This window comes from Coccinella septempunctata, chromosome 1, assembly GCF_907165205.1.
Source record: "Coccinella septempunctata chromosome 1, icCocSept1.1, whole genome shotgun sequence".
NCBI lineage: Eukaryota > Metazoa > Arthropoda > Insecta > Coleoptera > Coccinellidae > Coccinella > Coccinella septempunctata.
This window is the reverse complement of record NC_058189.1, coordinates 43,794,827-43,821,997: the sequence shown is the minus strand read 5'-3', so window position 1 is coordinate 43,821,997 and position 27,171 is coordinate 43,794,827. Positions and strand designations below refer to the sequence as shown.

General features: G+C 34.3%; 1 protein-coding gene across 2 annotated transcripts; it reads right to left on the bottom strand.

The window, feature by feature from the left end:
- Positions 1-1,866: 1,866 nt before the first annotated feature.
- Positions 1,867-19,674, bottom strand: LOC123322607 (L-lactate dehydrogenase). 2 transcript variants are annotated; one of them, XM_044910561.1, is made up of 6 exons: positions 19,521-19,674; positions 6,165-6,299; positions 5,954-6,071; positions 4,340-4,687; positions 2,310-2,551; positions 1,867-2,201 (listed from the first exon to the last, which is right to left on the bottom strand). In XM_044910561.1, the coding sequence occupies exons 2-6, from the start codon at positions 6,288-6,290 to the stop codon at positions 2,037-2,039; spliced, it is 999 nt and encodes a 332-aa protein (XP_044766496.1). In that variant the 5' UTR covers positions 6,291-6,299; positions 19,521-19,674; the 3' UTR covers positions 1,867-2,036. The 2 variants fall into 2 exon arrangements, with proteins under 2 accessions (XP_044766496.1, XP_044766495.1); XM_044910560.1 differs by lacking the exon at positions 19,521-19,674 and adding an exon at positions 8,166-8,316.
- Between the last annotated feature and the right edge of the window lie 7,497 nt (positions 19,675-27,171).

Here is a 27,171-nt window from a genome sequence, read left to right as displayed (position 1 = left end):
CATAGTTATTATCAGTTATTTTACATAGAAAAAACTTCCGTAAACCTGTACCAAGTCTTATGTACCTACATAGACTCTATTTTCATTTTAAGCACAACGTAGATTCTAGAAAGAGATAAAATCAACATATCGTATATTTCAATTGGAAACTATAAAGCATTATTTATTTATTTTTATTTCAGAGAAGAACGCTCACAGCTATTAACTGTCAAAGATCGAAAAGACCCTATATTTTGGTACTTTAATCCTGAAACAAATTATTTTCATTTATAAATAGCTGCCTTACAAATCCTTATACTTTATCCTTTCGATGTAAGTTAGTATCGTGTTTTTGTTCAGAATATATCTATTCAGATAAAACCAGACATAATCTTCAAGGAAATTTTTCGTTTTTCCCTTCATGTTGAATATTGAAGGGAAAGAAATAATGTCATTTTGGGTGTTTTTAGAATTTCAACAGTCATTTTATGTTAGTTATTAAAATTTTCACGCAAGTGTTTATAGGTGAATCAATTCATTATTAATTTATCATCTCTGAATACAACGGTTTGAATGTGTTCCTTCGAAATAAATGAAAAATTCTCAATATGCCTGATTTTCCATTTCCTATCTTATGAAATCTATATACTTTCAGCTTCAGTAATTCTATTTTGATGGATGTTGTTCAATCGACAAAAGAACCCAGTAATGCATTCATTTAATTTTTTCTGTTATAAACGAATCATTTATTATTTATTAGTTTTCGATTGGTTTGGGTGCCAGGTGCCAATATAAATAGTGGCAAACACTTTTTGTGTTGATGATTGGATTACACTGTCATAACAATGCCTATCCGTAACCAACCTTTAAATCCTGCCAAACTTCTTCACCTTTTTGTTGAATGATAAAATTTCCCTCATTTCTTTCGAATTTCAATGGGAAAAATAGAGATTAGGTATTGAAACGAAAAAATTCTTTCCTCAAAAATATAAAATTTAATGGATCGTTTTAGCTTCTGTTAGGTATATTTCTTTCTCACAAATTGTTAAAACTGCCTGTCATAAAAAAGGGGTCAACCTTATATAGTATGGGGTAGTAGGGTTCTTTCCTTTATATTCATTGGGACATTACAGATGCCAAATCCAATTTTTCGATCTGGGTGACATTCTGAATCACCGCCAAATAACGGTTAACGGCTAAAATTATAACTTTGATGCTACCTTCATATTCGACACAAATGCCGAATCAGAAGAATTCATGCTTGACTCCTCAGAAAAAATGTCAGGGTCTGATTCATTATTTCACAAATATGGCCTAAATTTTTGAAATGATCAAAAAATCACGTTGAAGCTGCATTCTGAATACAGTTAGCTGTCTAATCTAACTTAAAAAAATTCAAAAATTTCTAAAAAAATCCTCAAAAACACTATTAAAAGTCGACCGAAATATAGCAATGTAATCAAGTTCCTCCATTTCGGTCGACTTCCAGTAGTGGTTTTGAGGATTTTCTGTGGAGAAATTTTTGTTTTTGAAGTTAGATTAGACCCGAAACTATTTTTAGAATGCCACTTCAATGTGATTTTTTGGTAAAAAATCCCAGGAGTCAAGCATGAATTGTTCAGATTCGCCATTTGTGCCCAATATGACAGATCAAACCACCCTAATAGCACAAAGTAGTCCTATGGACATCCATAGAACTTGCAAAATCTAAACACCTAATTCGATCAAATGGAAGCTTACAGTAGTTGAAATCATTGGAGTGCCATTTTTGGAAAATTATGGATAAAAATGTCTTCTTTTCAATCTGAACAGGCTGGCGACTAAAAAACCAAATTTTATGAGGGTAATTCATTGTTGAAATTTACAATATTTACCATATAAGACAGATTTCATACAATCAAGTGCATTTATTCGACATATGTATCTTGACAAAATCACAACCTTAAAACTAAACAGTACTGCACATTTCCGCTCGACAAATTAATTATAATTTCAAGAACTTTTATATTGTTAGAAATAAAAAAAATATACACATTTTCAAAATTTCACTGGCTAGTCTAAATAATTAATCCTGATTGTACTTCGTGTATTACACTGGCTGAATTACGAAGCTTCTCTAATTCTTGACGCTCCAGTTTTTGTTTAACGATTCTAGTTAATCCGTTTTTTCCTAGAATGGCTGGCAGTGACAGGAACACATCTTCCTCGATACCATGAAAACCCTGAAAAACTCAATATATTGAACAATGTAAATCATTAAATCATGGCCTTCATCCTATTGGTAGAATTATTTTTTGGGGTGTCATAACATAACCGAAATCCTTACTCACCTTAACATTAACTGATATGGCATGCAATTCAGAAGAATTTCGCAGAATACTCCTGACAATAGACCCAACACTCAATCCAATCGCCCAAGAGGTGTAGCCCTTCAGCTTGATAACCTCATAAGCACCGTCAATAACTTGCTTATGGATCTCATTCCATTTCTCCTTGTCATTTTGTGCACCAGCTTCGGGGTTGAGTTCTCTGAGACGTACGCCGGCAACATTCACTCCTGACCATACGGCAACTGAAGGAAAAGGGATAGATATTGTTAACATTAACAATGATAGATGAAACCTAGACATAGATCAGGAAACGATTAAAGTTGGGCAGTCATAAATAAACATAAAAGTCATGAGCCTGCCACCTCAGAGAAACCTTTGTCTTCAAAACCTGACGAAAAAATTGAACTTTGAAGTCTCTTGTGAATTCAGATCGTTCCGATCGTTATCGTTTAGATCCACCCTGTACAGGCTGGACAAAATTGGTGATACCTGAATTCCAACTTTTTCAACCCAACGAGATAGAGGAAAAAATGCATGGCACATTTGAGTCGTCTTTTTGCGAGAAACTAATAATGCCATCAACTGGCATTACTCTATCTTCTTTTGTTTTCGAGTTATAGGTCAAAATTAAAATTTCAACTTTGGTCATTATCATCTCCGTTTCTGTTTAAGCTAGGATGGTGAAATGAACACATAATACAGATACTTTTTTATAGCAATCCAGTGGCGTACTATGATTTTTTCCAACAGGTTCATTTGCTGAGCTATAACATAAAGATGTATATTTTTTTTATGAATACGGTAGTTTAAAATTACTTAGAAAGACTGAGGGCGATGTATGATATATTTCTAAAACGGTTAAAAATGGCGATTCTTTCTTAGTCATTTTAAACTACTGTTTTCATAAGAAAAAACACAACTTTATGTTATAGCTCAGCAAATAAACCTGTAGGAAAAAATCATAGTACGCCACTGAATTGCTATCAAAAAAGTGTCTGTATAATGTCTTCACTTCAACATCCTAGCACATTAGCACAAACATAAACGGAGATAATGACCAAAGTTGAAATCGCCCAAATTTTCATTTTTGCCTTTAAAGCCCGTTTGCAACAGCCGAGAATTCTCTGGAGAATTCTCTACAAAATTCTCGCAAGAAAAGGGCGGAGACTATTTAGTACGCAACTGAACAGAGAATTCTACCGAAAGTGCGTATGTAACGGTACATAATTCACGGCGCATGAAATCTCGAGTAAATTTTCTAGAGAATTCTCGGCTGTTGCAAACGGGCTTTACTCACAAAAACAAAAGAAGATAGAGGAATGCAGTTGATGGCATTATTAGTTTCTCGAAAAAAGACGACATGAATGGTACGTTCATTTTTCTCTATCTCGTTGGGTTAAAAACGAGGTTAAAAAGTTGTAGTTCAGGTATCACAAATTTTGCCCACCCTGTACAAGTATGTTAATTTCAAGTAAAATTTTCCACAGTTCTACAGACACACTCTGTACGAGAAGGAGGTATTGAAAAAAATACCCTTCGCCAGACGCGCGCAACCCAAGTATAGACTGTGAAAAATATGTGTGTAAAAATCCAACATTATCATTTTTTACTTCAACTAAGTAGATATTTCAATCAACATCAATTAGAGTCCCGAATTATTGAGAGATCAAAAGCTAAATGCTTGGAATGCGACGAATCGAAATAAATTTAACTGAGAATATAAACGTTACGTCAATGCTATATCGATGTTATTTCTGATATTCAATCGCAAGACGTTCCCGCTTGACGAAGCAATATTTCATATACTGCTTGATTTTTCTTTGAACTTTTCTCATATATTTTTCGATGTGCCCTCTATCATTACATACAATTTTTTCTAATCAAAGCATATTGCCCTAAATTACAACCTTTAATATAAGTCGACTGGAGCAAAAAGCTCGACGTATTGTTTCCTGATGATACTCGTTTTATTTATATAAATATATATAATATTTGATTAGAAATATTAATGGAAAATCTCAAAAACTCACCACTACTATCTCCATGCTCCCCTATTATATATCCATGGCAACTACTAGGAGCTACGCCAAGCCTTTGTGAAAGCAAAAACCTGAATCTAGAAGAATCCAAATTTGTGCCACTACCAATCACTCTGTTTTTAGGAAAGCCACTGATTTTCCAAGCTACGTAAGTTAAAAGATCCACAGGATTACTAACCACCATCAGAATGGTTTCTGGGGAATATTTAACGAGTTGGGGTATAATGGACTTGAAGATGTCTGTATTTCTTTGTACCAAGTTCAGTCTTGATTCTCCCTCTCTCTGTCTAGCACCAGCAGTTATGATACATATTTTTGAATTGGCAGTTTTCGCGTAATCTGTAAAAAACATAATAAGCATTTCAAGTCAATCAATTCAAAGAATGTACAGGGTGGGCAAATTTCGATGTTTTAGCACTACAGCTTTTAAACCAGAGGAGATAGACAAAATCTGATACCCCATTCTCGTTCTCTTTTTCTGAGAAACTAACAAGAGTAGTAGCCATTTTTGGCCACCTTCTTTTGTTTACGAGTTATAAGCGAAAATTAGAAAAATGGCGATTTCGAAATAAATTTATATCTCCGCTAATACTGATGATAGAGCTCTGAATTTGAAACATTATACAGGCACTTTTTTACGTAGAATCCAGTGGCGTGCTCGCCTTTTTAGCAGGATTTTCAATAACGGAGCTATGACCCAAAGTTATGTTTTTTTAAATGGGAACAATAGTTTTATATGCAATTTTTTGAAAGCTTAATTTTTACTGATTCCAAAAATATATAACATCATACGGTTTGTATCAATATAAATAATAGAAAATGGTCAAAAACATTTTTTCCCAATATTTCTATGGTTTCAACTTTAGACGACCACAGAAAAATTGAGTTTCCTATAACAAAAGCAGTCTCCTTCCGGCAATGTCATTCTTTCTATGCTTTTTCCCAATTTCCACAAAATTTGAATCCAGATATATTTCATAAATTTTCATAATAAAGAAAGGACTTATAGAAGGAGACACTGGTAATCATACGATGCTTCATTTTTCTATGCTCATCAAAAATTGAAACCATAGAAATATTGAGAAAAAAGGTTTTTGACCATTTTCTATTATTTATAATGATACAAACCCTATGATGTTATATATTTTTGAAATCAGTAAAAATTAAGCTTTCAAAAAATTGCACAGAAACCTAGTGTTCCCATTTAAAAAAACATAACTTTGTGTCATAGCTTCGTAATTAAAAATCCTGCTAAAAAGGCGAGCACGCCACTGAATTCTACGTAAAAAAGTGCCTGTGTAATGTTTCAATTTCAGAGCTCTATCATCAGTATTGGCGGAGATATAAATTTATTTCGATATCGCCATTTTTCCAATTTTCGCTTATAACTCGAAAACAAAAGAAAGTGGCCAAAAATGACTACTACTATTGTTAGTTTCTCAGAAAAAGAGAACGAGAATGGGGTATCAGATTTTGTGTATCTCCTCTGGTTTAAAAACTGTAGTGCTAAAACATCGAAATTTGCCCACCCTGTACAAACGCGATTCAACTAAATATAAATGAATAAACGATAAAATTAAAAACAACTTTTTTATTCAATATTACCTGTACCAGCGTCAATTTTTGGATTTCTCAAAAACAGCGAACCATGTTGTAAATCTAACATCTCGCCTTGCAATTTATTTTCATCAATATCAATCAACACCACATCACTGGATATACCCTACGATTAATAAGTACTTTTTTTAGATGTGTTATAAAAGTTGTGGGAATTCAAACAATGAATCGACTACCCATAGTGAAATAAGTCACGAACCTGAGTTAAAATAGTGAAAGCACATGCCATTCCAACTTGACCAACCCCAACTATGGTAACTTTATCATTGGAGTCGAGAAGGGGTGCTGATATTTCTGTGAGAAGATTTTCCTTGGTATCTGCCATACTCGTTATCTGAAATAAGCGAAAATAGAGTTGAATGTTTGTGCCAAATTTCGGCTTCATTGGAAGATTAATCTATGAGAAACAGACTTTTTTTGGTTCTTTTTTTTATAATGTGATGTGATTTCCTTTTCGGACAACTTTCCATGTATCTACGTATAATTGAGAAGTTTGTCATGCAACCTCTGGAGGTGATGGTATTTGTTTTTTTTTTAATGACAACGCCAACATTTTGTGCCAGAAATGTTGCTGAAGATGATTTGGTCATTGACGGTATTTTCAAAAACTCTTCTTAATTCTATAGGAGGTAAGTCTTCGACTATTTTATATATTTTAACAGAAGATTGCAGAAGTCAAAATAAACATGTTTTTCCTTTACCATTTTTTCCTATTCGTCCCGGTTGAAAAGATATAGATGTTCAGAATCCATAAAAAAAAGGTTATTTTTGGTTATATCCACAATCGACTTTATCGAATAATTTTCGGAAAATAATTTGATTCATCATCTGATGAATCTGCGCCGAACACAAAATTCCATCCACACCTTCAAGTTCTTGTTTCTTCATTACATAACAAAAAAATCCAAAAATTCGATGTTAAAGTAAAAAATATCTTGTGGCTATTTTGGCTGAATGTGCAACTCTGTGAAAGATCCACAGATGTGTGGTGTCGCAGATTTCGCTTGTTATTTTGCAGTTAATTTAGTTTTTCCAGAGGTGACGTAGATCATTATGAAAACTTTAAATGGCTATATCTTTTTACCTAAGCCAAACCGGAAAGAATGGAAAAGGAAAAAAGTGTTTTTTTTACCCTAAAAAATTTACTGTTGAAATGTATGAGCAAGTCAAAGACTTAACATGTATAGGTTGGAATCGTGGAATTCGAATTTTTTATCTTTTAAAGTATTTTGAGGTTAGTGACACAGATACCTAAAATAATTTAGCACTAATTGATGTTTTTGAAATGTTATCGAAAACGTGCCTTTTTCGTAGGGTACCTAGTAATCGATGAACAATGAAATAACATATCAACTACATGTTCATTTATTTGCATAATGGTGATTTTTATTTCAAATAATTAATCCTTCATAACCTTAAAAAAAGGCAAATTTTTTCGATAACACTTCAAGAACATCAAAAGTGTATATCACTGACCTCAACATATATTAAAAGATAAACAATTCCAATTAAATTAATTTAACCATTCATACCTACAAAAAAAAAACAGAAACTGGAGGACCCTTGGTCGATGGCCAATTGCACCGGCAATAAAATTCTGTTATTATCGTTATTAATAGGTAGAAAAGGGTTGTTGGAAAAATCCACTGACCAAATCATCCTCAGCAACAAAAGGTCTGTCCATTTCTGGTACATAAGTGCAAATTCTCTCCACCTCTCGTGGTAGACTGATAATCGCATCAAAAGTTGCGTAACTTAAAATCAATCAATTATCATTTTCCTACCTAATAGTATATACCGAAGATAATAATTGTTTGCGCTTCTGTTTTGCTCACCCTCTGTATAGATAATATAACAGGAATTTCTGACAATATTTGAAAAAGTTGTATTGAAATGTTAAATGAGGTATGTTTTTATATTAATCATATTATAGGTATCTGATTAGTCAATACCTTCTTTCCCTGAGATACTGGGTATTAAGGGATTGTAAACATATGAGTAATTGAAAATAAACATAATTTGTATCCGTTGTTTCTCCTACTTCTACAGAATAGGTACTTTCAATATAATCTAAACCAATAAATAGACTTCTGGACTGCCTGAAGAATTTAGAATTTGAAATATATATTCAATCGTTTTTTATGGAACATCGAACATCAGATGATAATTTAATAAATTGGTATGAAAAACGAGAAATTACCGAGTTATTGCAATGCCACCAAAGATTGGAAGACATAACGAATCGGATGTGTTCACTGCACGGTATTAACTTCACAACTGATTCTAAATCTAGCCCTATCTAAATATTATGATGATTCAAGACTCCTCAGGATATCCCTGAGATAACTCGTCGAGGTGATATGAACACTTTCATTACATGCTCACATTATATTTTTTATCATAGAGGAAAATCGTGAAGCAGAAAATTAGCAGAGCAATGACATGAACTTGTACTGTCGAAATACGAGTTTCATCTGGCGAATTATTTCCGAGATACAGAATTCAATGATTTTTTGTATATTATACTGATACCATTGAATTCCAATACGCTTAGATCTATACTTAACGCACCCTGAAAATTTCATTTCCTAGCTCTCATCTTTGGAAGTTTAGAGTGTTTACCGCCTAAGGGAGATAATTGAATTTGACCCATAGACTAATTAGTATATGTTTTGACCACAAAAGATTTCCATCAATAAGTTCAAGCCATTGGCGCACCCAGAGAGGGATGGGGTTTCGGAGGCTCTTGCCCCCCCTCTAAGCTTCGAAAAGCTAACTGACCGTGCCTTGCCAAGACTTCAAAAAAAGCGGTGTTACTTATCGAGAATTACAGACATCGAAGCATTTTTGTGCAAAATTATAAAGATCAATTTTTTTGTAAAAACTGCACGGAAAATAACTTGAATTTCTTTTTGGATATCAAAACAATTAAAACCGTTCTCTGTACAATCGATGTGAAACTAAAGGAGTACCTTTAGTGATGTATAAACTAGTAAGTTTACACAGGATGATTCACGAAGACCGTTCGATAGAATATTTTAAAGAAAGACTGGACAGCTGAAATTTTAAAGTTAAGCCTTGTTCAGAGAGAAAATTTCAGATCCGTTCGACTTCCGGTTTCAACGGAAATGATACGAAATTTGATTTTTTGAATGTAATACCCAGTTTTTTCATTGATAATCAGATTACCCATTGAATTTTACACTGTTTTGAAGTGTTACTTACATATTATTCTCAAAAAATTCGTGTGCAATCTGAAGAAACCCTTTAAATTTTATCAAAAAATACCTCATTCCAATGTTAACAACTTGTAGATTTTTACATGAAAATTTCTAATTTTCTAGCTTCTATGAGAGACATACCAATACTTATCCCTTCGTTGATTAAAAATTCCATTGAACATACAGGGTATTTCTATTTCAATGTCAGTCATGACAAAAACCTTAAATCTCATTTTTCTCCAATGGAAACACATTTTTTTTATAGGTCAGCTGGTATCTACGTTAAAAAATTAAAAAATTGTGTATAAGTGTAATATCTACTACTGCTTTAAAATGCTTGTTTTCCAAGATATAAGGTAAAATCTTATGGTCTTATTACATTATTGAAGTTTCATCCATTCTTCAGGAGTTATGGTGAAGAAAAAACAAGAATTTAATAATAGATATTATATGTTTTTGATCTTACGTTCCATCAGGCTCTTTTTTTCATGTTCGATGAAAATTAGAATAGTGTAGCTTTTTTGAGGATTTTAAGCGAAGTATTGCAAAAAAATGTCTGGATGATTTGCCAATCCATTGTATTGATAATCGTTATTTTCAAATGGATGCCAGATCATTCCAGTATATAAGTATACTCTATTCACATTTATTTTAGCAGTCGGTTGGCCATGAAATAATTTTGTCAAATTTTTGTAACTAGAACGGAGTAAGGTTGGCACTCATGAAATATCGTTGATATTATAACGCCGTTGCCACAACTTATATCAATTTTTATTACGAAAATGCCTAAAGTGATTGAAAAAAAAAACAGGATTTCAGGAAGTACTATTTAGAATTCAGGTCCGCTCATTCAAATAGTAATACCCTGATATTCGTCAGACGGTAGCGTACATATTCAATGTAGGTGAATTTATAAGTATAGGTAGTGTTTCATCTGAATCTAAAAGACTCATATTTCAGCTGAATATTTCCACAATCAGAAAGATTGTGAATGAAGAGGATGACAAAGAATTTCCTTCTATTGGCAGACCCAAAAAGTGGTAGCATTTGAGAATTTTATGTTTGGATGAATTTATGCGAAACGGTACTACAGGATTTTCGATGAATGTCATCGTTGAACAAGTTCCCGAAAATTTTTCTATTTTTCATTTGACTTGTCCCTTGTCCTTTATATTGTAAATGTCTTAAAGTACCAATAAATAGATGTATATATAGACCAATGTATTAAGTTGAACAGCCACAAATAGGTACGAGCCAGTTGTCCTGTTAATTGTTTATTCATGTGAAATTTTTGTTCAAAAGTGAATTTCATCTTGACTTGAAACTTCCTTCAATTCCTTTTACTTCCATTGACGCAAGATGATTTTTGTTGAAGAATTAAGCATTCTTGTAATTATCTGTTAATTCATTCGAGAGACACCCATTCCCAACCACAGCATTAAATGCATTTCATCTTTGGGTTGATATTTTTGAAATCTACAACTGATTTAAGGTGTTCAAACTTCAGCCAAAAAAGATAACGAACATTACCCCTCCTCAAGCTAGTGCATATTATGATATTGTACTGATCTCTTGTATTTTCCATGTTCAACTAGATTTGGTATGTCTTTAATCAGTTTGTATAAACTTCAATTATGTTCGTCACTTATTTTCCGAAGAGATTCGACATTGTGATAAAATACGAAATAACAGAAACTTTTACGTTCAACGGGCAGCATAGCGTTAATTTAAAACCCAAAAATGTTTTGACAAGTGTCATAACCCCACATTTTCGTACTTTACAGAGAGAAATTTATCAAATTTCCATGTCCAACCGAGAGCTAAAATAAAAGTGAATGGAGTATACTTCTCTTCATAAAAAAACAGTACTCCAATAATTCAGTTTTTTGTGATAACTCTCGAACAGTTCAACCGATTCTTGTTATTTTTTTGAATTTGTATAAATACAAATAGCAGAAATTTTTTGACTGCTTTCTTCGAGCATTTTTATAAATGAATAAGAGGTATCAAAATGTTATTTGAAACCAATAAAAATTCACGAAAACTATGACAACTCCAAAAATTATGTTTCGACCTCTCAAGAGGTCATCTTGGAGTATATGCGGAGTATAGATGCCAAGCCAATTTATTCGAAGATCGTCGGTTGGGAAATAGACGTACTTTTCTCTGTCCTGCTCGATCAATGGATCACAGTCCTCCAGATTCTTATTTATGGGGCGAGATCAAAGAATCAGTTTATAATAATCATATTATGAATGACCAGGATCTGAAAATTAAAATTGTTGTGGCTTTTGATAATTTGGGCCTTCCGAAATTCGTAGAGCAAAACAATCCGTTAGAGAAAGTCTTTTGAAATGCCTCGATGAAAACTGTGAACATATCGAATATTTGTAATTAAAACCTCATCATTAAACAATTGCTTTTTTTTTCACCCTTACTCTTCGAGGAAATGAAACAGAAAATTCCTGAAAGAAAAATTTGACTTTACGAATATCTCGGAAATAAGCATTTCTGAGCAGTTTAGAGGTTTTTGCCATGACTATAACTTTGAATTTAATAATTGTCTGCATGCCGTAAATTTCTTTGTTGCCTAACTTTGACATTGAAATAGAAACACCCTGTATGTTCAATGGAATTTTTCATTATCGAAAGAAAAAGCATGGGTATGTATCTGATAGAAGCTAGAAAATTAGGAATTTTTAAGCAGAAATCTACAAGTTATCAACATTGGAATGAGGTATTTTTTGATGAAATTTAAAGGGTTTCTTCAGACTGCACACGAATTTTCTAAGAATAATATATAAGTAACACGTTAAAAAAGAGTAAAATTTAATGGGTAATCTGATTATCAATGAAAAAACTGGGTATTCCATTTAAGAAATGAAAGTTGGTATCATTTCCGGTAAAACCGGAAGTCGAACGAATCTGAGTTTTTATCTCTCTTCAAAGCTTAACTATAAAATTTCAACTGTTTATCTCGAATCTTTCTTCGAAACATTCTAACGAACGATCTTCGGGAATCACCCTATATACTTAGTGGAAATAATGCGAACGAGTAGCCTCAATAATAAAGCCGGAATTTATTTTTCGGTTCACGTCTACCGATCACAAATTTGTCATGAATCCTCATAACAACGAGTGCAAAACCACGAGTGGATATTTGTTCATTTCATAAGCGGGCGAATCTGAAAATGAGGAATATCTCCAACGGATTTATAAATGGGTTACGTGACAAACGTATGGGAATTCCTTCTTATCGAATTTTTTATTATTGACATCAGTCGGATTCATCAATATAGATAAAAATTATATTGCCGGTCCACAATTATTTGGAACAAACAAATCAAAACCCGAATTATATCAGCAAATAAAAACACCTGAGTCTCCCGATCTAATCAATTGATATCGAACAGAATATACGCCTATATAGGGTGTGTTTTCAAATGCTAGTCATCGTGATATCTCTGAAGTTCCTGAAGTTATATGCTTTATGAAAAACATTTAAAAATATTTCCGTACAATACATCATTATTGTTCCCCATATATACTATTGAAACATTCTTTTCATAGGTACCTCTTATAACTTCTGAAATATACCAAGGGCAAGTTTTTGAAAGCCCACCCTTTAAATATGTCAATCCAAGGTAGCTCAAAATCTGTCATTATATTAAATAAATAACAAAGTATCTTTTCTCGAGAAATCGCTTTAAAATATATGCGCATTCAAAAGAAATGATAAAAAATATAGAAAAAGGGTATCACCTTCACAAAATCGAAGTAGTACCTATATGTATTGGTACTGTCAAATGGTACCCAGAATTTGAATGCATTATGGTAGATATTTGGAAAGACATACACATTAAAAGGTTCTTCCTGGGGGTTGTAGCACCCTCAGTAAGTGATTAATAAGACAACCATCACAAATTTAATCTTCACGTTTGAGGTGTAGACAGAGGGCTATAGCTAGCTGCTAGCTACAATATTTTACGGTTGCGTCTATAAAAAAAAATGCCCTGTTAAATATTTGTTCATGAACCACTTGATAATTTTTCAATCAGCCAATATAATGGCATTAGGAATATGTACTGGACAATGTATCTAGCTACACAGAGGGTTGCAGAGAGTTCTCTTATAAAGTCAAACGAGCAAAATAGGGGTTTGCAAGTCACTAGCAAAGACACCTGCATTGGGATGGGCAAAATCGTATTTTGAAGCAAGGAAACAAATGGTAGATCTTCAGTAATGAGTTCTTGGCATACGACAGAGAAGCATATCTGGACCTCTTTTCTTCATCATCTGCATTAATGATTTCGATATATGTGTCTTGGAACAGGGGAAGAAGAGGCAATTGCTGTTAACTATGTGAACGACACAAATCTTCTAGTAATCCAAAAGGTTTTCACAGATCTACAGCATCTCAGTTCAAAGGGATTGGAAAACAACGAGAAATGGAAGAGGAGTTTCCTCCTCTTCCCCACAGAATCTACACTGGTCAGTTTCTGATGAGCCCATTCTCATCATATGCTTTCTTAGGCGACAATGTCCTGTGAGGTAGCCGGTGTGGTTCTTACTCAGAACCAAATACTTACCTAGGAATTTTTTGGAATTATCCATTCCTGGAAGATTCCTTCAGAGTGTTTCTCTTTTGGTTTCTTCCTTCTCCAGAAACTCTTTCCTATAGGTGCATTTTCCTATACCACTGAAAGGCTCTGGGCCATTAAGTTGCGTTTGTGCTTCCTTCCTGGCGAGTGTGTTGGCTTCCTCGTTTCCTTTGCTTCTAGTGTGACCTGGAACCAGACTAAAGAGACCTTGTTGTTCTTGCCTATTTGATTGAGTTTGGTGCACAACGGGCAAACGAGCAAAAAAATCAGCAGTAACTGTGAGAAATGAACTTCAAGTTCATTTTTAAGGGGTCAAGTATGTATAGAAAGATCCATCCGTCTAGAAATCCGCTCTTGTGCATGACTCTATGAATATTTTCGTCCAACTGAAGTTTCCTCAAGTTCTCTGGTAGTTTCTTCGGTATCAGGCCTATAGATGAAATGATAATAGGGATGGTCTTGATATCTTTTAACTTCCATTGTAACCTTGTTTGTTCCTCGAAAGCTCTGTATTTTGAATTTCTTTCAGTGTGCCAATCTAGGAGATTTTCATTATTTGGAATCGCTACATCGATGAATAATGCACTGTTCTCATCCTTATTCAGCAATATGAGGTCAGGTCTATTGCGACTATTGTGAGATATTTTCCAGTCTGTGAGAACCGTGCGATCCCAGTAGAGCTTGTGATGATCATTTTCCAATACAGCATCAGGGTGGTTGGTATTGTATTGCCAATTCTTAGTGAAGAATCTTAGAAACAGCATCATGTCTATTCTTGTACTCCGTTCCCGTGAACTTCTGACATCCCCCAGGGATTTGCTGAATAGTTTCATGAGTCGCACAAATAAATGTCTAACGACAGCTATCCTCCGCCACTGAGGCATCCTTGGTGATATATTTCATGTAGTTCCATGCTGGAATCACCTGATGGCGAGGATGAAGCCCTCTGTCTCGGAAAACAACCTTCCGGAAGTCAACCAGTAGTTCGACGCAGATATGTCGACGTAATCATGGTTGACCTCGTTCTGGTGCCTTCCATGCAAAGGTTTGCCAATCAGTTTCTGCATTTTACTTTCTGCAAAGTGTTCGACGGTTTCCAAGTGGTCCTGTTGTATCTTTAACGGAGTAGACATAACAGCAACACAAACTACTCGATGGAGTTCTGACGAAGCAGCTTTGTTCAGGAAATATTTTCGAAGTGCTTCAATTTCCTGGGACATACGGTTGAACAAATCAACAATTCCTCTACCCCCAAGGTGTCGTGGCAGCTCTGTCCATTCTATTGAGCTTTTGGGGTGATGTTTATTGTGTTTTGTCAGCATCGTCCCTATTTTTCTCTGTAAGGCTGCTAAATGATTATTATTATTATACGAGCTTACTTCAGCAAAACACGAAGAGTTGCAGTGAAAATTGACCACCAAGAATCTCTCTCATTCATCAGAGCAAGTATACACCTATGAGAAGAAAGTATGAGAAGAAAATCAGCTGATTCAGAGGGTTGGGAAATTGCTCGCCATCTGTGAGCAAACTGCTCACATCTTAAGGTCCGCGAAAAATGCCAACCCAAGGACGAATGACCGTTTCGTGCCCAGCAAATATCTCGACTTTTGAGCCGGATCGGAAATAAGAAAAAAAAAGCGTTTTAGACATTCGTAATTTTTGGCATCTCAAAAAACATAAAAAAAAATGATATTCATTTCGAATTACACTCACAGTATGAAAAATATTATTTCAGATGAAAATTTTCATTTTCGCCCTTACTCATCTAATCATCACTGCCCTATCATACCTACCGCCTTGAGTATAGATATTAGAAAGCCCCTATGAAAAAATATCCATTTCATCTGTCACTTTCATACCAGTATCGGGATCCTAGACAAACACCACATATCTTAACATTCATGATCAAACCGTGTCAATACAATGAAGTAGGGACCATCTATTTACATAACAGAAAGAAAGGACGGATGGAAGTCACGTACCATCAGAAGGATCGGACAAAAGATCTTCAACTTTTTCCCATAGATGAAAGAATGTGCTACAAACAATCCGAGCTGTTTGTTTTTCAGAGAAACAAAGAATGGTAAAAACCGTAGCCTCCTACGATTCTTCGTTTTTGAGTTATTATAGCAAAATATGATGATTCTGACGATTTCCAAAAGTTACTTGAACCTTCTTAGACACTTTTATACGTACAATCAACTGAAAAAGGTTTTTTTTTCAATTCACACAAATTCAATGAAAGTTGGCATTAAAAATACAATATTATTCGAAATGAAAAAATATTTTGATCTGGTCTGTGGATTGTACGTGAAAAATTGCTGTTGAATTTTTAAGGTTGATGTTCTGTGACTGAAATTTTATCTTATTACTTCATCTTCACATCTTACCAAAATGTGAAGAACGATGACATTTTTCTCAATATACAAATTTTGTATGGCAAGGCACTTTTCAGGAAAAAGTTACTAGTCTCGTTACTAGTAGATTTCTCCCAACGTTCGAAAAGTATTTCTTCCTTCTTATCACAAGAATCCAAACCGAAGTTCCCAACTTTCATATACTTAAGAGACATGAATCGAGTTATTATTTTTTTTTATGTAAAAGGGTTCTATACCGATGTCAGTACTGTGAATTCCCTATAAATATTGAATGGATGTGGTCAATACTCAATGAAAATCCACAACTAAAGTAACTGAATAACATGTTTTTCATTAGAATGAGTTTCAGTCATCAGAGTCCTCTCTAATTAAAGTTGTTGCTAGAAATGCTCTTTTCATTACTCCTTACACTTCTCACATCTTTGGGCATATTCGAAACGATGTATTTTTATCAATGATTCTAGTCTAGATTATCTAGACTAGATATTTGATAAATAGAGTTATTCAAATGAGGCCCTACGAAAAAATCACAGAGAGTGAGATGTTCCATATTATGGCTGCCAATCCTGAAAAACATTCCTTGAAGTAGCTAAGATTTCAACAAGTGTTGAAAATACATTCCCTGAAAGTTTTCAGGGTTTTCACTCTCAATCTCTGGAACAAAATCAATTAAAAAATTGAAATAAACGCCTGCGTAAATTCTTGCACTGATTTGTCAGGAGCATATCAAGTAGAAAAAATTGTTGCCTGACAATGAACTGAAAAAAGAACTTTGAAATTATAAATATATATAGTAAAGTTTCGGAGTCTATATCAAACTCCTACATCAGACGAAAATCAATTTCAGAAAATCTTCTGAATTGTTGCTTTTTATCTAACATTAATTGTCAAATTAATTATAATTTCAAAGTTCTTTTTTCAGTTCATTGTCAGGCAACAATTTTTTCTACTTGATTTGCTCCTGACAAATTAGTGCAAGATTACGCAGTAGCAAATCGTTTATTTAAATTTTTTAATTGATTTTTTCCAGAGATTGGGAGCGAAAACCCTACCCTAAAAAGTTTCAGGAAGAGCAGAATCCTCCCAGAATGAATTTAAATCGATAGTTGAAAATACTATTGGAAAATTCATCAAAATTCCATTTAGCTATAAAAAGAAATGATAAGTTCTGCTGTTTGAGTTCCATTAAAGCTTCCACAATGTGCCTTCAACCTTTGACTGATGAATACCAGATTCCAATTTTTTGGATGCTACAAGAGTAGATAATCAACTTTTTCATTTTTCTGTATTATGGAATGATTGATAGATAATATCCTATGAAGTTCAAAATTTCATAGCCTAATTGACGACAAATTGTTTTGGAACTCGCGTTATATATCTAATGAATTTTTTTTGTAGAAATTGTTGAGTGTCCATAAACAATTCATGAAATGAAAAAATTATTTTTCGGAGCTGCGTCTTCCTTCGATTTCCGGAAGTGACAGACTAATCAAGCAGTTTGAAATGGCTCTTTTCCTTATTTCTAGATTTCCTTGATAACTCAAATTTTCACTTTCACGAAATTATTCTGGATACACCAATAATTCAACGAAACGATACAGATGGATTCGGTTAACTCGGAACGTTACACACAATGCTACTACACAATAGAACCATTCGCACAGCAATCACAGCATAGCTTAAAATCAGTTTAGTCTCGAGCAGAGTGAGTGTGAGTTTTATATTGGATACGTTTCAGAAAATCATAAAATTTATTGCATAATATACAGTGGTTTACCTGAATAGAATTAGCTTTTTGAAAAGGAACTTCAAAATATTCAATAAATTTGAAAAAAATTCGCGCTTTCTTCCACATTTATATAAATGCTGTCAAGTAATTATGCAGAATGCAGAGACTTGAAACTGTTCATGTTTTAATTTTCAGAATGATGAGGTTGACAAAATGAAGACAATGTATGATTTTTTTAGGAAATATGTTCATTTCCCAGATTAGTTCGAAGCTGAGACAGCTGATGACACACTTATTTGGACTACCACAAATCAATTTTAATTTTCAAAAATTAAAAAATTAAGGGAGGTTCTAAACCTCCAGAACTTAAAGAAATCTTCAGGATAGCAATTGTTTTAAATTATTTCACTGCACAAGTGGAATAACGAAATATTTTTCCCCACAACTTCACTCGAGAAAATCAAATGAAAATGTTTTACAAAATAACCTAGTGCTGTTTCGGTTTTACTCATATTGATTACAAAAGACAACGTGCAATATTGCACAAGTTTCATCAGACACTTTACATTTGAACAGCCAAAGCAACTCAGGTTTACACCTAGTCCTGTAAACGGGTTTAACCGTTGGACAATAAGGCTATTATTTTTATTACTTTAATATTATCAATTATGATGTAATTGAAATGGGAAATAGCTTAACAATCCCCAATCAATCTTTTCTCAACAGTGTTGTACTATTACATATATAATACTTCATGCATAATCTTGATTATTCCAAGAAGTTTAGCATCTGCACAAGCACATTTCTGTAAGAACTGAATATATACTATAGGTATTGTTTAGCACTTATTTTTCTCTGGACCACTTTACAGCTCGACCCTACATTTTAAAATAAAAAAAAAATACGGGAATAATAATTTCAATTTTTTTCCGAATATAAAGTCCAAATATTCAAGCTGAAGTGTTCACCTCTTATTGAAAGGAACTGGGCATTGAATAAAAATAATTTTGATTCGGAACAAGAAATCTAATGAAGGTATGTATATAAAGGATAGTGACCAATTAGATGCTCAACACTACCATCATTATACCTATTTATAATGAAAAACTGAATTTTCCCATTGAAAAATGAAATATAGGTAATATTTGTATTCGGCATTCGACTTAGTGTGTTCGAATTCGGACTAAAAAGGGGAATTTTGACGATAATTTCGAAAATATCTGAAGTAATGGTTGCCATAAGAAAAAAAGTTGAAAGTCGTATCTTGAAATCTACGAGGCAGATTTCAATAAAAATGGTATCATTTCATTAAATTGCGATAACATTGAAATATTCCAAAATGTAATGGTAATCGTTCGTAAAATGAAGAAGATTTAAGGAATTTTCGAGTATTATATATTTCCGATTTTTCCTTATATGTAAATCTAGAACAAAAGCAGATATAAACATTTCAGAGACTTCCTGTTAGAGGACCTCCAAAGGCGGAACTTTTTTATTATTAAACGGAATTTCTGTATGGTGATATTTTGGAAGATAGTGAAGTGAGCATCTAATTTGTCAACACCCTGTATACTGTAATATTCGAAGAGCGATTCACAAATAAAAAAGAAAGATTGCACAACTCACCCTCGAAAACTGATAAAACAAGGATCAATCACTCTTTGCGTATACGTCAGAATCGTTTAGATCGTCTACTAACGGATGACATTGTCGACAAGGTGTTTTATACAAGCGATGTTGTGAAAAGTTGGTCTCGATGAGTAACGAGCCGGTATCCCTGTCAGGGGATTCCGCACTTCAAAGAAGTCGCGGTGTGAACCTGCCTTCGGTCAGGCAAGCCGTCGATAACGAGGCGGGTCAACGTGACACACTTAACGAATTTCGTTCAATCTACTAAACATGAGCGGGATATATCAATTAATTCGATCACTTCCGCTAAATTCTGTCTTACGTCTTGTTATGTTAATGCCATCCTTTTGTGGCATCCTCCTACGAAATATTTCACAATGTCGTGAAAATTCATTTCAAAGAAGCTTGATTTTGACTGTTTCTGGTAGGTACTTCTACCCCCTGTTTCATAAAGCTTGATTGGTACTATATTTACCATCGTTTTCGCAATTTGGGTGACCTGCTCAGAAAATGCATCGAAAAAACTCATTTTTCCATATCTCTCAAGTCTCAAACGGTGCTTGGACAAATGAAAAAAAAGGTGGACAAACATGGACTTACGATGAACAACCGATCCTGAAATGTAGGTTAAAAAATTTTCATTTGGAGTACCAACTTCACACTTTCCAAAATTTGCATAGATGGATTTCCATGGTTCTGTGGATGGACAAATGAAAAAATTTGGTGGTCAAACGTGGACTTTCGTTGGACAAACGATCTGTAGCGTTTTTTTGTTTTTGCGATTTGGGGGTGCTGGTCAGAAAATGCACCGAAACAATTTTTTTCCATATCTCTCAAATGGTTCCTGGACAAATGAAAAAAATAGGTGGACAAAATTTTCATTTGGGGGTGCCAACTTCACAGTTTCCAAAATTTTCAAAGATTGATTTATATGGTTCTATGGGTGGACAAATGAAAAAATAAAATGGACAAACGTGGACTTACGTTGGACAAACGATCTCTACCATCCAAAATAAGTTTTTGCGATTTGGGGGTGCAGCTCAGAAAATGAACCAAAAAAAGTTCTTTTCCGATATTTCTAAAACGGTGCCTGGACAAATGAAAAAAAGGGTGAACAAACATAGACCTACGATGGACAAACGACTCTGAAATTTTTGTCTCAAAATTCGCATTTGGGGATGCCAGCTTCACATAGCTATTGTTTTGCGCTCCTTGCATGTTTAAAAATTAAAGTTGGTCGTCATCGACCAAGTGAGTGTGTGTTTTTTTTTTTCAATGGATCAAATTGTTAAATTTAACCATTTATACTTTCCCCCCAGAAAAATTTAGAATATAACATCAAAAACTGTCGTTCGCGCGTAGGGCCAAATCCACATTTTTCCTTTTTAGAGGGCAATCAATTCTTTGTGTTTTAACATCTTGAAAATAATCACCTCCTGTCCAGTAGAAAGCCGCTCCTTCAGTGATCAAAACACTGAGTGGATTATTACATAGTCGGGGACTTAATATAAGGAGTAGATATATATAGGAGTAGGAAACTTCATTAAAAAGATTGTAAATGTTCTGAAGTGGAAGTTATTAAAAGATAATTGAAAAAGATATCACGTTGGCACTTGAAATTTTGGGAACCGAGAAAAGTCTATGGAAAAAAGACCCGAAAGCGGCCAATTTGTAAGCGGGGACAGGAAGAAAAGGGGAAAACATGGTCAGTAGTAGTGGGTTTCCTGTAAATTAAAAAGGTTATATTCTTATTCTGCAACATCAACATGAGGTAAAGAAGAGACAAACGTCCATCATTATCCAACTCCATAGTGATGAGAGATATTCTTGGATTTGAAGAATTGATGCAAACAAACAAACAGTCAAGTTCGGAGTCGTCTCCCTACTTGTTATATAAAAATACTTTTCAATAATATTGCAAGCTGTTTATTGTTTTTTTGGTCACTCTAACTTTTTTAGCTTCTAAGATATGGAGAGTTCGAGAAATGCCCTATACGGTCTCGAGCTCGATGAAATTGAAATTCCGATCTACCTGCACGTGGTAGGAGCTAGGAGCTGGATACGCTTCGGCGGCTAACGTAGACGGAGACCGACAATTTGATGCGGTATAGGGCACTCGTCCATTATCCTGCTGATCATGAATTCGGAAACCAAGATCCGGCAGGGGAAATAATATTCAGTGGGGCTTACCCGCTCGTCATCCAGCGAAATCCCTGCAGCGTAAATAATAAGCTTAAAATGCCAACCTTGAGAATAGGCCCTTGGAACGTCAAAAGTCTGTATGAGGGCGGAAAATCCATAACACCATCAAAGAGATGATTAGGCCCAATGTCAATGTCATGAGAGTGATCGAAACAAGATGGCCAAAGAGTGGCGAAAATACCATACAAGATCACATAATAATCAATATTTTATTAATCAACATATTCTCTTCTTGATTGGATACATTTATACAACGAACCTGCAACGTCTCTAGACCTTTCAAAAAAAATGTTTCTTCTTGCTCTTCAAACCAGATCTCCACAGCTTTTATTACCTTCTCGTTGGTGGAAAATAAACGACCTTTTAAACTTTTTTTAAGTTAAGGAAAGAGATAATAGTCGGATGGAGCCAAATCTGGTAAATAAGGGGGGTAGTAATTCAAATCCTTAATTACAAATTTTTTGCATGGCAACATGAGATTTGAGTGCAGGGGCGTTGTCCTGCAAAAACAAAACCCCTTTGGATAGTTTTCTGCGTATTTTCTCTTTAATTTTTTCCCGTAGAGTGCTCAGTAATGTCGAATAGTAATCACCAGTTATTATTCTATCCTTAACCAAAAAGTCAATCATGATTACTTCATGGCAATCCCAAAAAACTGAGCAAAAACTTTTCCAGCAGATTTTTGAACACGAAATTTCTAAGGTTTTGGAGAACCATAGTGTCGCCATCGATTGTTGCTTTGTTTCTGGATCGTAGAAATGTACCCAAGTCTTATCCATAGTAACAATTCGGTTTAAGAAGTCTACATCGTTTTCAAATCGAGCACAGATCGAACGCGATGCTTCTACCCTTACACGCTTTTGGTCAACAGTCAAACATTTGGGGATCCATTTTGCAGCAATTTTTCTCATGTCCAAATTGACGTGAACTACATGATGAACGCGTTCGTATGAAATATTCAGTGCTTCAGATATCCGTTTTAGCCCAATTCGACGGTCTTATAAAATTATGTCATGAACTGCATCGATATTTTCGGGGACACAGAAACTGGCCTTCCTGATCGGTCATCATCTTCAATTGAAAATTTACCTCTTTTTCACGGTCGCATACAAAGGACATTCATCACCAAGGGTATTAAGCATATCTTCGTAAATCTGCTTACCTCTTAACCCTTTTAAATACGGATAATTGGTGATGGCTCGATACTCCAATTTTTCGAGTTTCACAATTTCGGTGGACGTCTTCTTTCTTTTAATTTATTGCGTTTATCTGGTTTACTTTTTTGACCTCAAACTTCACATTGACACTTCTAATAAGTTATTGTTCGTTGGTATGGTAACGCAATTTTTTTGTTGTGCAGGGAACTGGTCTAGGCTAACTAGATATCAATACATCCTCGTAATTTTCATAACTTGAATTACCCGTTAAATAATCAGCCATTATTATTTTCATTTTCAGTAGTACTCGAAAAAGAAATACCCACTCCCGACCCTTTTGGGACACCTTGTACATCAATTTGAAGAAGTTTCTCTATATGTAACTGCTATTCGACTATTCAAATACAAAATACACATAGCACCGAAAAATGAAATTTTGCAGTCTATCATTTCAACTATTTTCATTTATAGAGCCCAGGACTCATTCGATAATCTTTCTGAAGAAGTGCATGACTCGAATTATGCTCATTAATTACCCATTCTGTATCTTACCAAATTTCTTTATCATCAGGTACAGCTCTATCGGATTCTCCTTCAGGTCTTGAGGCTTACATCCTGGAAAAATTCGTGAGTTGGACGAATCCAAATTGGAAACTGTTAGAGGATGGGGGTCTCACCGAAAAGTACAAAATGGAAGATCTACTGGACAACATAATGATTTACTGGGTGACAAACTAGATAACCACCTCGATGAGGATATATGCTGAAAGTTACAATACGAATAAGATCACCTGAGATTTGGAGAGGTGAGATTCAGAGTTGAATACATTCAGAAAATTTCAACGAGCGTGGAGGCGTTTACTCAAGGAATTTACGCATTATCAGCCACAAAGAAAAAATAACAACCTAACAGTAGGAATAAAACCATTTGGAAACAATTCAAATAGAAACTCAATTACGATAATTTTCCCCTCTAAAAAGTGACAGTTTAAAAATTAATTGAGCATTAAATCTCAATGGACCTTCCTACTACTGGGCCTCAATCTCCCATTTAAAAAACATAATCTTCCTAACATCCCCAAAAATACTAATCAGATCACTTTGAAAACTCGAAACTGGCTCTAGAATGAAGTTTTGATTAATTTTCGTTTCAGGAGAAAGGTACCAGTGCCAGCGGCGTGTGCAAGGTTCGCCTATGACTTAGAGTGGAATCCTGAGGCTCTAATCGAGGACAAATTTCCCAAATTGATGCAAGTGAATGATTTCGACGGTGGGCCCATTTCATGCATTCGAAAAACCTCGGGCTAATCTTGCCCGAGATATTTTCGATTTTGTTCAAAAGGTGACTCCTTTAATACCCACATCATGATCCTTGTTCCGTGAAAAATCGTGCGATATCTCAATATTACCTAAAATAGGCCGTGTTACGTGTTATCATAAGCGGAGTTGTAGGCAAGAATGTGCCACTTATAGAGGGTGATTTTTCCGTTTTTCGATTGTATCTCCCATGTTATTAAAATTTTGAAAGAAATGGTTGAAATAAAGATGAAAAGCATTCAAGTTTGCGTCAAACATAGACATATAGGCATGGACTGTGCCTTTCCTCTCTATCTATGCATGAAATACGGTCAAAAAAAGTGACAGAGAGAAACGCACGTCGGGCATGCAGTTGTCTTTTTCTAGAATTTTGAGAACAAAAAAGAGACAGGTAAATGCCCGACGATCATTTCTCTCTTTCTATAAAAAAGATATTTTCATGCTGACATTGCTCAGTCCATGTCTCTATGTCTATGGCGTCAAATGAGACCAGACGTGAGTTTTGACATTTTTAAATATCACAGCTCACTTTTCCATTGAGTTTCGAAAGTGACCCAACCAAGAAATTTAATTGTTTTGAAATGGGTGGCACAAAAGAGACGCTCTTGTTCCTATTTGATGCAGAACTTGATACTTAACCCATATTATAGGAAAATAACTTTCACATTCCACTTTTTGGCAGTGACGGTGGCAGTGGTAGCATTGCCAGGGAGCTAAAGATCGACCATAAAACGATTTTAGGTCATTTGCACAATTCCGGATTCAAAAAAGAGGTCAATGTTTGGGTGCAACATCGATTGACACAGTAAACATAATGAATCGAATTTGTTTACCTCTGTCAAATGGAATGAAATCGAAAACAAAAAAACAGAGGTGTTGTTTTCCATCAGGATAACGCTAGACCACAAACGTCTATAGTGAAACCCCAGGAGCTTGGATGGGGGCATCCACCATATAGTCCAGACCTGGTACCAAGCGATTTCCTTGTTCTTTCTTCATTGCAACTTCCCTAGTGGAAATTCGAATTAATAGAAGATTGCTAATAGGGACCAAAACTTCCGTGAGAGTGGCATTATGATGCTACCTTCGAAATGACAATAACTATACAAGTTGAGTCTTTGACTCGTACAAATATTTTAACAGTAGATTGTTGAGATCAAAAAACCCTTTTTTCCTATACAGTTTTTTCCCTTTCGGCACTGATAAAAAGATATAGCCATTTTAAGTTTTCACAATGAGCTGTGTCACCCCTGGAAAACCAAAACTACCATTAGAATAACTAGTTAAAATCAAAAAAGATGATAGATTCATTATAAACGAAATTGAAATTGTCATCCCTAAATAAGAATATCTAACCAATAAAACTAGATGGTTCAGAAGTTGATATTCTTGAAGAATTGTGTTGGCATAACATAATATAATATATACCATATTTATTTATTATTATTAAGACATAAATTCCTTCATACAAAATACATCAAGATCATAATACACATACAGAGTTGGGATAAAGTTCGGCACCAAATTAAAAATTAATATCTGTTAAACAAAACGGGCGATATTTTTGAAATTTGGCAGCTGAGTGTAATGGACCACAATGCATCTGATGAGCATATTTTCATTAATGAGATACTTCCGGTTTAACCGGAAATGACAAAACTTTTTTTTTATTTAAATGGGACACCCTGTATATTTCTGCAGATTCTGAAAGTGCACTTTGTTTCGGATCTGTCCATATCGGGTTCCATGTAAAAATTATCTGTAAAAAAAAGAAATTCAGTCTTTTTGTACATTGGAGGAAATATCCATTCAAATAAATAAATCGTTGTTATTTGTATCCATAGTGAGAAATAAAACGAAATACTTTGTATTAGATAACTCTTTCTGCTTTTCATGACGTATTTTTTATGAAAATCTAAAAAAGAAGAAATATTACCGTCCGTTCCGTTTTAAATATATTAATTTGGTGCCAAACTTTATCCCAACCCTGTATATTAGTATCACCGCAGCAAGCCAGATACACCTAGGCAGAATGCCTGTGTTGTGAGTCTCACACACTGTCAGGGATCTGTACAATGTATATATTTATCATCAAATAAATCGGGGTACAGAAAAGGTAAACAAATCTGTTGTGAAAAGTCGTACAGAAACAGAAACAAGAAGGAAATTAACCTAGCTACAGGTTGAGAGGTCAGAGGAGGTGCACACCAAAATTTTGAGGAAACCAAAATCAGAACAATTTCAAATGATTAGAGTCAGCAATCAAATATTTCTTTACCTCTAATTTATACTTACGGAAACTCAGTTTTCTCGTATTAATGGGTAGCATATTGAATAGTTTCGGTCCGAAATGAAATAAAGATCTCTGAGATACATCTTTCCTAAAAAATGGGATTTGCATGGACTGATTCATTGTGGATCTAGTGGTCTTAGATGTAGTAGTATACGTAAATTTATTGGTATTGAAGAACATGTTTATTGATGCTGAAAATAAATTTTTAATGTTTAACATCCAAATAAGACTATGGTATGCATATATTGTTCTGAATTTGAAAATATTAGTCTCCTTGTATAGGGTTTCTGTGGAAAATAGTCTGCTTTTTTTATAAATTATTTTTATTAACGTGTTTTGTGTAGTTTCAAGAATATTTATCACATTATTATAAGCTCCGCCCCATGCTACTATACAATATCTTAAAATTGATTCAGCAAGTGCACTGTAGAGTGAATTCAAATATCTAAAGGTCAGTATTTCTCTAAGTACATAAAATTTATTCATGAGAGCTCTTAATCTGGAGGTAACACAAAATATATGTTCAGTCCATTTCATATATGCTGATCAACAATTACACCTAGATATTTGTGAGATGTTACTTTTATAATAGTTGGACAGTTACACTGTACGTAATCACTACAGCCTAGACCATGCACTTTAATGGTAATGTTGGGGAGTTGGTTAACGATATTCGGAG

Excerpts from the sequence above, each read along its gene's own strand:
- LOC123322607 (XM_044910560.1), bottom strand. The coding sequence starts at position 8,201 with ATGTCTTCCAATCTTTGGTGGCATTGCAATAACTCG. Across the intron at positions 6,300-8,165 it reads GGTGGCATTGCAATAACTCG|ATAACGAGTATGGCAGATAC; the intron begins GTAATTTCTCGT and ends CGCTTATTTCAG. Across the intron at positions 6,072-6,164 it reads CTTTCACTATTTTAACTCAG|GGTATATCCAGTGATGTGGT; the intron begins GTTCGTGACTTA and ends TATTAATCGTAG.